Below are 11,740 nucleotides of genomic sequence, written 5' to 3'. Positions count from 1 at the left end.
TGAAAACGTGATTAATTTCTTTGGAACCTTGCCTGATGAAGTAGCTGTTTTCTGTTCTTATTTTATGATCACTCTTCTTCCTGTGCCCTTTATGGTGAACAGTGGGTGACACAGTGGACAAAAGGAAGGGAAATAATTTTTTAAAATTTTTATATAGAAATTTCATTGTTCTTAAAAAATCTTTTCCGAAACTTTTCCTACAGCTTTTATGTACTATGATAAAATGTAGCCTTCACGGCAAAGCTTCAGAAGGTATGGTAAAAACTACTATTAATAAAGCAAGTAAAAAAAAAAAAAGGTTAGAAAAGCTGTTAGGTGAGCACAAATTTCTTTCTTAACTCCATCCATCCATCCATCCATCCATCCATCCATCCATCCATGCAATCATTCAGTTTCCACATTATGCCAGATGCTGTGCTGGGTATCAAGGATGTGAAAATGATCAAGATGTGGTGTGTGCCCTGGAGGGATATATAATCTAAAGGGGGACAGAGATGTGTCAACACATGGTTGATGCCCTGGGCCACATTCCTTTGGTTGCCTCTGACTTGAGCGGTGGTAGACAGTAGCCATGTATGTTGAAGGCTTCTCACTACTAGTGTCCACTCAGTTTCTCAGCTTTACTGCCTCAGGGATCTCCCTGAAGCTATTCTCTGCCTCTGTGTGTGTGCGCGCGCGCATGTGTGTGTGTTGAACGTCCCATGGAAAATCCCAACCAATCCCCACTGGGATTCAGCCCCAATTACCCACAGTTGTAAACTGCTTAATAACTTCTCCTTTATTGGCTTTCCCTCTTTATCTGTCTCATTCTTCCCTCTCCCTCACTCTGGCTTCCTGGGAACACCACCCAAATAGACCACATGTAGTCAAGCTGCCCGTCACTTTCACTTCAGATCCTGCTTTGGTCAAAACCAAATGTTGTGTTACCAATACAAAATAATAATATATGTAGATGATGAAGATACAGACTTCTCTTGTTCTATAGAGGATGGAGCAACTAATCCCCTTAGTAGGAGCTGACAGGAAAGACTATTGCAGGAGCCAAAGAAAGGAAGAAATTTGAAATTGACAGTTGAAAGATAAGGCTCTCCAGTTTCTTTAACTGTAGCTCAGTATGAGTTATATAGTTCTGGGATGACATAATAGAGGCTACTTTGTATACCTCCTGTTATTTGCATGACTTATACGTGCCTGAGCCTTTCTGGGCTTTCTGGAGGAGTGAATGAAGAGAAGCTGGGGCTAATGCCTAGTTCTCAGACTAAACAGCTTTTAGAACTAAGAATAGGAACACTTCTGTGCTTTGACCTTTGAAACCAGTCCTGGACCAGGGAGGATGCTTTGAGGTAGGAGAATGTCAAGATATCCAGGCTTGGTCCAGGGGTAATGGTTATGGTCAGGGATGAAGGACAGTTTGCTTGCAACGTTGTGTGGTGGCTTTCTATTGTCTTGTTACCAAGCTCCCAGGAGAATGTGTGTCAGTTTCCACAAGAGAAGGGCTGTAAAAATTTAAAGAGAAGGTCAAAAGGAAAAGTTGTGATTCATCAAAACATTGTGAAAAAAAACTAAAATTACGAGAACCTTTCTGTGGAAGGCCCAGGCCCGTCCCCTAGGAAAACCCAGTGCTTCGACGGAGACCTCTGGAGAGTATGAGGTCTGAGCAGGTCCATACTGGTGTTAACGGGAGGAACAATGTATTCCCTCGGCTCTAGAGCCTGTAACCATGTCAAGAGACAGGCAGGACCATCAAAGTTCCTGAGGCCACAAACGGGGGGGAAGCCAACTGTGGCAGCTGCCCCATGAACTGGGCAGAAAAAGGAAGTTATGCAGTGGGGATTTGGGTGAGAGCTCTGGTTCTCAGACTCAGAGACTATGAATACGGTTATCCACATCCCCGTCACCCTTTCTCCCTGGTCATCTGGTAGTTGGACACTGGGCAAGCGTGAGTTATCACAGCATGCTTAATGAACCAAAGAGGTTATGCTGCTTTTTTAAAAAAAAAACCAACATGGACGTCTCCATTTGGGCAATACAATAAAGCCTAATGTAGAATGCAAGGACAAACAACACAAACCCCAAGATGTTAGGCCTCTATTTCTCAACATGATTCTTAAAATAAAAAAGGGAAGTTGCAGAACAGATATGTAATAAGGTCCAACATACATAAAAGACATGTGGAAGAGTGTAAAGGCGTTGAAAGGGGACTGGAAGGAAGCTGCCTGTTTGTTAATGATGCTTACTGGAAGGGAGGCCCTGGAGCTGGGCGTGGGAGGTAATGGTGAAGGGGACTTTATATTCTATTCTGAACTATCTGAATCTTTTACATATTATTTATGTAACCAGATAAAAAGCACACAGTTAAAAATATAACTTTCAGATTCACTCACTTCTCTGAGTTTCCGTTTTCTCATTTATAAAATGGAGATAATAACACTTACCTCCCAAAGTTATGTCGCATATGAGAAGATGTCTGTTGAGGCTCCAGCAACTCAGTGCCTGACGTATGCCAGGCATTCAAGAAATGTTAGCTGTCTCTATGCTCTCTTCTCATGAGGTAAGGAAGAGAATAGCCATTTTAAATAAATCTGATTTCTTTCTTAAAATTCCCAACATTAAAGTAAAGGGAGGACCTGAAAGCAACCTTTCTTTCCTTTAAGGCCTAATAATCAGATCTGGGGTATTTCTTTCAAGAGATCAGAAAATGGGTTAGTCTATGGCCATACCACCCTAAACATGCCAGATTTTATCTGATCTCGGAAGCTAAGCAGGGTTGGGCCTGCTTAGTACTTGGATGGGAGAAAATGGGTTAGATTGCTCTGATGATTTCTTCTAAGAGTCCCCCTGAAAATCTGTGCATAATTTTGCAATCTAAGAATTATAAACTTTCCTTACTTTGAAGACTTTTGTGCAATTGCATAGACATTAGGTTATATCAAGTATGATTATTCATACTTCATGGTTCATGAAAAAAAAACAAAATCAGTTTTCTGAAAATGTACCTAGATAAAAAAACAAACAGTAGTCTTCTTTCTGTCTGTTCACACAAGAACAAATTGTATGTCCAAAAAAAAGTCACAGGACTATAATACTTCTTTTACTATTTCACTCCATTTATATGTTACTATATATATTACTACATGTTACTATTGATTTATATAACTATAAATGGCTATATTTATATATTTTACTATTATATAATTTACTCTATATATTATAGTATACATTATATACCATATAATTTACTATATAATTTATATATTTCACTGTAACTATTTTGCTTTTTAAAAATAGTATTTTAAATATGGTTATTGGTAAATGCCTCCTCAACATTTAGGTATACATATACACGTTGTGTGTTGTATAATGCATATGTATATGTATATGCAATAATGTCTTTCTGTTTTGCAAAATGAGGATAATTTCACCATAATGTTCTTATGCAGAATATTCTAGGCAATAAAATAAGCTTCACAGTTCGTTCTTGCATCTCATTGGCCCACACCATTTGAAATGCTTCCATGGTCTTTCTATGAAGTCATCGTTTAAAATTCAGATTTTCAGACCAGAAGATTTTATCACAGTAGCTGCACAATTCTGTTTGTATTGACTACTAAATGCTTACTCTTAATTTTATATTTGGACTTATTCTGACCAAAGACGTTAAGTGGCAATCTCTTTTACAACCTAAGACGTTTTAACAGCAAACACAATTATCTCTTGAGTGTGGGAAGACATTCAGGAGTCTTTCTGAAACCTTGAAAATGTTAAAGTATGTGGGCCGAGCAATGGGATTCAGAATGTCCTGCTTGAGCAGTGGAGGAGCTGAGGGTGCGGGGCGTGGAGACTATGGGGGCATAGGCAGAGGATTGGCCCTCTCTGGGGGTGCAGCCCCTTTCTCACTTGTACCTCATATCACCCTGTTTGGCCCTGAAGGATGGCTGGTTAGCCAGAGACGGGTAAGATTCCGCAGGGGAGGAACAACCTAAGACAGGCATAGCCGTAGAGGGGCCAACAGGGGTAGGGCACAGACCCTTCCTCCTATCACCCTGTTTGGCCCTGGAGGATGGCTGGTTAGCCAAAGACGGGTAAGATTCCTCAGGGGAGGAACAACCTAAGACAGGCACAGTCGTAGAGGGGCCAACAGGGGTGGGGCACAGACCCCTAATATCTGAGAGAGGTCTCCTGCCCCCAGGGCTGTTTTGCTCTCCACGCCCAGCTCAAATCCGCACCCTGCTCGGATCCACACCTGCTCACATCCGACCCAGGAGGCAAACAAAGATCATTACCCCAGTCATGTGAGGCCTTTGATTGTTTATGGGATTAACCTGAGAAGTGTTGCCAGGAAACAAATAAAAGCAACATGGGATGAATCAGCAAGGCTCTTGATCCTAGAGGTCTTGAGTCCCCCGGTCCCATCTTTCTCTTCAGTCTGTGTCTGTGTTTTCTTCAAGCTTGCGGCACCTGTCACTCACCTCGAGTCGCCGAGCTTGTCTCGGCACTTGAGTACCTTCTTTGAACAAGATGCTGTGCTAGGCTCTGTAAATAATGTAAAAATGAAATTTCTCCCTGCCTTCAGAAGCTCACGTCATGGAGAGAGACAGATACATTCATTCACTCCAAATATTGAGAGCTACCATATGTTCCGGGCATGTACACAACAACTTTATACCCATAGGAGATGGTACATTGTGAGTTCTATAACAAAGATACAGAATTGTTTAGATACTATGGGAAAGGAGAGACAAATCTGGATTAGGGATAGCCAGTAAGGATTTATTCAAGGCATGTTATTTGAAATTGGCCGTGAAGGATTGATTGGACTTTGACAAGTGAGAACTGAGCGGGAGAAGGACATTCTTGGTAGCATGGACTGTATGTGCGTGTATAGTCATAGATAAACTGAGACTCAAACCATACATTTATTTTTGGTAAGTGTATTGTGTTCCTGTACTACACAGTACTTTTATCCAATGAATCATAAAAGAACGCCACTATGAAATACTTATCTGAAGGATACTCAGACCATTCAGCCTCTTGAACAGCATATAATCACATGGGAAAAGGTGATAAGAGAGAGCTGGTTGGGCTGGGTTTAGCTTAGGTGGTAAGCTTGCAAGGCAGCGGGCTGGATAACGGGTGGCGATGTGAATATATCCATGGGTCTTATGAGGCTATAATCAAGGTGTCAACGGGGCTGGGTTCCTTTCTGGACACTCTCAGGAAGCATTGTTTCCTTGCTCATTTAGGTTGTTGGCAGAATTTATCCTCATGGTTTTAGGACTGATGCCTCCATCTCCTCGTTGGCTGTCAGCTGAGGGCTGTCCCCAGCTTCTAAAGGTCACTCACACGCCATGGCTTATGAACTCCTTCCTCCATATTCAGAGCCAGCAACGCTTCTGCCTTCCCCTTCCGCTTTTAAGGACTCATGTGATTCCATGGGGCCTACCTGGACAATCCAGGATAATCTGCCCATCTCAAAGTCCTTAACCTTAATTGTATTTGTAACGTCCCTTTTGCAATGTAAGGTGACATATTCACAGGTGCCAAAGACTAGAGCGTCAACATCTTTGAGGGACCAGTGTTAGGCCTACCACAGAATGCCTGCAGCTCCTTTGATGGTGTAGCCAGCGGCAGAACAGAGGGTGACATATGGCCCTGTTAGTGTGTGGTGGGTATCAGAAGCAGCAGTCACAGCAGCATGGCTGGAATCTGAGTCCACTGCAAGAGATGACGGATTTCAGTTTTAACCCATTCATGAACCTGGAGTCCAGTGAAACTTTTGAGGTAAGAAATATGAACTTCTAACTTGACATTTTCTCAACACTCACCAGTTGTATGCTAGCCAGTACAGAAAACATGAAATTCACATTACAGCCCTTGCCCAAAGGATTCACAAATTAAATTTGTCAGGCTGAGGGAGAAGCACAATGATGATGGGGTGAGGCGAACCCTAAGGAAAAAAAGAAACAGTGTTAGGGAGGGGTGGGTGCCTGGCACAGATTAACAGAATGTTAGAGCTGTTAGGACCTGAGATATCATTTAGCCCATATTCTGAGCCTTCTAAGAAGTTTCTTGGGAACAGACCCACCCTTTACAGCTTGTTCACTGCTTTATCCCCAACATTTAAGACAATGTTCACCCCTTTGTAGGTGCTCAGTAAATACCTGTTGACTGATTAGTGTGGAAACTCAGGTCAGAGAGGTGAACTGATGTGATCGAGGTCACTCAGCTAGCAACTAGTTTTAGATCTAGCAACTAGTTTTGACTCTTCATTCTTTGCTCTATCAAATTTGGGAGGCAGCTCCTAGAAAATGAACTACTCCAACAAATGAAGCATCCTGTATGCTTTCTCTCTACCTTGCCCACAGCATTTCTTCTTCCTATGTGAAATACTACCAACCAAATCTATCAATTTAATGTCTGATATGTGAGTTGAGAGACTTGAGTTCTGTTCCTAGTTCTTCCATTCACTTCCTTTGTAACTGAGGCAAATGGCTTAACCTGTTCAAACTCAGTTTCTTCTTTAGTCATGAGAGGGGCTAAAGGTTCTTTCAGTTCTCATGTCCTGTGATTCTAAATTCCATGAAAAGTGCTAATAAACTCACCTGTGGACCATATGTCTGAATATCCTTACATGGGTGTCCTTGAAGCATGGTCATTGCATCACCTCTATCAGAATCACTTGGGGTCCTCTAACTAGGCTGATTTTGTAACTGTTAAAAAGAATAAATTAGACACATCGTTGTTGATTTGGAGGGATTTCCATTAAGCTATGCTTTCCAACACATTTCACCTTTATAGTCATGGTACACATAAAAAGTGATAATATTTACATGTGTACTGGGGTAAGAAACCTTAGACTGTCTCTTTGCCAATGCCCAGCTGAGAAACTCTGCCACTAAGCGAGAAAAACAAGTTGCAAAAAAAGAAAAATGATCTCTTTTTTCAAGACAATACGAAGATTCTGTATGACTATGTACAAGCACGTCTGCATAAATACGTATGATATGTTTGTATATGATTACGTGCGTTACGTTATATGCTTGTAGATATACAGTGTTATAAGAATATTGAAAGGAACATACCAGGTTGTTAATGTAGGGGAAGACAGGAAGGAAAACAAAACAAAACAAAAACTTTTAAAAAGAGGAAAACACTGGAGTGTATGCTAAGAACCCACTTATGCATTTACGTAAAAGAATATATTCATATATAAAGACATTTAAAAATAGAATAAAAAATGCAGATCCATGGCCCCTACTATAAAGCCAAATCTCAGGGATAGGAGATATGGAGAGGTGGGTGTCTGCATCATTAACAAATATTCCAGGTGATTCTGTAACAATGAAATCTGTAAATCTTTGCGTTAACTGCTAATATCATTTGCTGTAAACACAGCATAGTTGGAAATTTCCATCCTGCAATGCAGGCTCAGCTGTTCTTCATTGTCTTGGAACATAGTAGATGCATAATAAATAGCTGCTGATTATTCGAGTCATTTGGAGGACAGGTGGAGGGAGTGAGGGCCAAAGTGGTGAGAGAAGTCAATCAGCTGGGCAAGGTCCAGCTCAGGAACAATGAGGAAAAACACATAGAAACAATGGACTGGGCCCCCTTGGCATTTTCAAGCATTAAACAGTACTTGGTAGGCACTAAATACATACGGGACACTTTTTTCTCTCTTATTTCATTTAATTCTTAAATAACCCTTTACAAACTCAGAGAGGTGAAGCGGTAGCACAAGTAGCATGAAAACTGGGATTTGAACCCCACACATGTTTTGAGCACTCAGCTACAAACTAGACTCCTGGCAGCTGCTCAGGATAGGAGGGCAAGCACAATAGATTGTTTGCTCTTTTTCACGTTCACAATCTTGCAGCTCCGCCATGATGATTGCTGTCTGTTATCACTTGTCAGTTGACAGTCCTAGTCGGCTGCCTAGAAGCAGTCTGGATCCCGCCAAAGAGAGATTACAGCAAATGTGTTTTCATAGTTGGGAGAAACTATTTCCAGGTGACTTTGAATAGTGCAAGAAGACCAAGAAGACTAGCTCCAGTTTCTTCCAATTCTTAGGCAGCTACCAAAGTGAAAATAATTCTGGCCTTTTGTAGCTTTATCTGCCAAGTGTTTTGGTGTTAGAGCAAAAGGAAGGTGAGAGGAGGGGAAAGAGATGCCCTCTCATTAAGTTCAGGGCTGGGACAACGAATGGTACCAATAAATTTCATACACACTTATTTTTTGGTAATTTCTGGTGTTGGGTAGTAAATAGGAAAAAAGCAGAGGTGTATATTTTGCGCCCGAGTTCTTGAATGCAAACAAAAACGGCATCTTTTTGTCACCCACTAACATTAACTTGAGGACCTCGATCTTTGGACCTGTGCCACCCCGCGATCATTTCCGGAGAAGTAGCCATTTTGCAGATTCTGGCGGAGGGTAGCACGGGCCGGACCCTGGCACCGAATCTGTCTTTCCCAAAGCCAGTCCGGATCGCTGGTACCAAGGCTGGTCTCCGTGATTTAGCAGCAACCTAGAGTCGGAGAAACCGGAAGACGGGAGGCTGGGATTCCCAGGTGGGGTCAGGGGTGTGCGAAATTCATTCGCGAGGACGGGGCCCCATGGGGCGTCACCTCTGGAGACAGGTGCGGAGCTTCTCCAGTTCCCCACGCCCCCACGCCGCGTTAGGCAGCCGCTCCTTCCCCAGGTGCGCAGCCTACGTCCCACGCTGCCTCCCCCGCGGGGGGAAGTGGTCTGTGGCCCGGTTTTAAATTCACAACACAACTGAGCGCAGCCAGAAGCTCCGCTCAGCCAACTGCGGCATCTCAGCCAGGCGCTGAGCCCAGAACCCCGCCGTCCTCCGCTCTCTGTGCCCGGCTTCCTCCGCCCCCTAGTTCCTACTGGGTGGTAGCCAAAGCCCGGAACGCTGGATCCCGGCCGGCAGGAACGGGACGCGAACGAGGAGCGGCGCCGGCGGCCGGGAGCCCGTCGCACCGGGCATGCTCAGTGGCACGGCCGGCGGGGCGGCCTCGCGAGCTGCACCCGGATCTGCTCGGCGGCGGCGGCGGCGGCGGCGGCGACGTGAGCGCGCAGGGGGGCGGCGGCCTCGCCTGGTCTCTCTCTCTGCGCCTGGGTCGGGTGGGTGACGCTGAGCGCGAGATGTCGGATTTTGACAGTAACCCGTTTGCCGACCCGGATCTCAACAACCCTTTCAAGGTGAGCGTCGTCCCCAGCATCTCCCGCCATCGTGACGCGTCGTTGTTTGTTGAAACCGACAAGTTCCTTCGCGCCCAGCGCGCCCGCCCCTCGGCCCCCTCATCCCCTTAGACTCCCCCCCTTTGGGGGGTCGCGCTCCGGCCCCCGCGTCACTCGTGTGGGGGTCGGAGCGGAACCTACTAAGCTCCCCATCCGGCCGGCCCTCCCCATGTCCCCGAGTGGAGAGGGTCGTGCCCTGGCCCGGGAGTGGGGGGTTCCCGGCGCGCCTCTCGGGAGCGGGGAGAGTGAGAGCCCAGAACAGGTGGAGTTGTCACCTGTCAGGCAAGTGTGGCTGGCCGGGGCCCGGGGCCGGGACGCGGTGGAGGGGGGCTCACCCTCTGGAGGGGTTGTCATGGGGACCCGAGGCGGCGGGTGGCGAGGAGCTGCGTGGGGTGATGGGAGAGATGTGGAGGAGAGGTGAGGGCACTGAGCACGCTGCAATTAAAAAAAAAAAAAAAAAAAAAGGTTTCTGTTTTTATTTTTTAAACTTGTGTTCCGCCCAGATACCACCAGCGGCGCTGCCATCCCTCCTCCCCCCCCATTTGCCTGAGGTTGAGGCTACTGATATCAAAGCATAAGTTAAATATAAATAAACACACCTGGAAAACAATAGTGCACGTGGACGCTCATCTTCCTTCCTAACTGCTCTCAGTAAGGTAAACGACGGGATATTTTCCAAGCTCCTGGTGTGTCAGCTGTTCTCTGGGCTGTGTGAGGATACCATTTCCCACAGGAGCTTCTTTCCTCCTTGGAGTCTACCTTATCCATCCCAGAAGGGCTTGGCATAGAAACCGGGAAAGGAAGACGGCTAACGTGTTCATTATCTGCGCCTAAATTAATGCAACGTCTAAATAAATATCTTTCGAAAAGTACCACTCCAGGTTTCTTAATGACTGCAGTTGTTTGTAACTATTTGTAATTTGTCTCCAACTATTGCTTGAAGTTGGTTGTTTTATTTCCCCTGGACATGTACAGTAGTAACTTTAATTTGTGGTCATGCAAGGATCACTTCTGGCTTGTTGAGTTTACATCTTTTTACTCCTGGTTTTATCTCTTATTAAGAATTCTGGAAGAGGAAGAACATCCCTCTTCTGATTGTTCGCCTGGTAATTTCATGGAGGATTGCCTTAATTAAATGATTCGGGTTATTATTGACAGCTTGACTCACTGTAGAAATGTGGGATAGACTCAGTCAGCTATTCCTTTGCCTCTAACATCACGTCAGAAAATTCAACACACCTGGCCTGAAACTATCAGTTTTTAAAGATGATATGGTTGTACTTTGAGTAGAATTTTTAACCCCCCCAGAAGTTTAGCATTTAGTATTCCATCATTCCATGTTGTGAAAAACCTGATTATTCTTCAATTATAGACATTCGAAAGAGACATCTCGTACCTTGTCAAATGGGTGTTATTTTAGAATAGTTTGAGGTATAACACTAAGAACCTGTTAGCTCTTTCTGATTGATAATTCATTGATGCTGTTTATTCGGCATCTTACAGTTTGGCTCTTTTCTATTCTGTCATTCTATTTCCTGGCTTGTTTTATGTAGCTGGTTCTCTTGTTAGGGCAAGGCATTGTTGTCTTCTTAGCCCAGACTGCTTTTTTGTGACATGTAATGTTGCCATGACACTTTCCTCTTCTGCCATACATAAGGTTGCTGTAGTAATTCTAAACCCCAAAGCAGCTTTATAGTAAGTCATTGTGGCATAAAATTATAAACTTTTTTTGCTCTTTATAAGTAGATGCATTCAGAGGACAATGATTATTCAGATTCATAAAATGCTTCAAAGGATGGATAATTTAGGCCTAAAGAAGAGTTGGTTGTACACATGTTTCTGTTTATGATCTTTCCCTATTTTTGGTGACTGTCAGAGCATTGCATATCTGACCTTTTATCTTTTCCTTAAGTTCAGTTGTCCTTCCTCTTCTCAAAGTAAAGCTTTACATTTATAGCATATTCTTTCTACTCTTGGTTTCCTTCTATGTAAACGTAATTTTTGAAATAGCATTTCTGGTCTTCTTTACTTAAATATAAGGAGTTCCCAGATTCATCTTTGTGTTACCTTATCATCTTTCTTTTCAAGTCTGTTCTTATTTTCAATATTTGAAATATTTCAGTATTCAAAAATAAAGTTCATATTTTCAAAATATATATCTCACATTTGGTGACCAGCCTAATTTCTTCTTTTTAATTAATTAATTTATTGGCTATGTTGGGGCTTCACTGCTGCATGCAGGCTTTCTCTAGTTGCGGCAACCAGGGGCTACTCTTAGTTGCGGTGCTCGGGCTTCTCATTGTGGTGGCTTCCCGTGTTGCAGAGCGTGGGCTCTAGGCTCCCAGGCTTCAGTAGTTGTGGCGCATGGGCTCTAGAGCACCGGCTCTGGTTGTGGCGCATGGGCTTCATTGCTCTGGGGCATGTGGGATCTTCCCGGCCCAGGGATCAAGCCCGTGTCTCCTGCATTGTCAGGAAGATTCTTAACCACTGCGCC

The 11,740-nt window shown here is 44.0% G+C and overlaps 1 protein-coding gene and 1 long non-coding RNA gene across 4 annotated transcripts in view; one reads left to right on the top strand and one right to left on the bottom strand.

Annotated features, from left to right (window-relative positions):
* Positions 1-4,770: 4,770 nt before the first annotated feature.
* On the bottom strand, positions 4,771-8,768 carry LOC130856397 (uncharacterized). Its single transcript, XR_009054577.1, has 3 exons — positions 8,625-8,768; positions 6,603-6,710; positions 4,771-5,947 (listed from the first exon to the last, which is right to left on the bottom strand). It is a non-coding gene; the product is annotated as an uncharacterized LOC130856397 (long non-coding RNA).
* An 84-nt stretch (positions 8,769-8,852) lies between these two features.
* SCAMP1 (secretory carrier membrane protein 1) overlaps positions 8,853-11,740 on the top strand; it is a 112,607-nt gene continuing 109,719 nt past the window's right edge. For 2 of the 3 annotated variants that reach the window (XM_057740461.1, XM_057740470.1), the window contains exon 1: positions 8,853-9,207. In XM_057740461.1, the coding sequence (XP_057596444.1) occupies positions 9,151-9,207 (57 nt within the window). In that variant the 5' untranslated portion in view covers positions 8,853-9,150. Of the gene's footprint in view, positions 9,208-9,749; positions 9,903-11,740 lie in introns of all 3 variants that reach the window. The other variant, XM_057740478.1, reaches the window with a different exon arrangement.

The sequence above is a fragment of the Hippopotamus amphibius genome, chromosome 1, assembly GCF_030028045.1.
Source record: "Hippopotamus amphibius kiboko isolate mHipAmp2 chromosome 1, mHipAmp2.hap2, whole genome shotgun sequence".
NCBI lineage: Eukaryota > Metazoa > Chordata > Mammalia > Artiodactyla > Hippopotamidae > Hippopotamus > Hippopotamus amphibius.
Note: the sequence above shows the minus strand (reverse complement) of the source record. Positions and strands in the feature narration are given on the sequence as shown.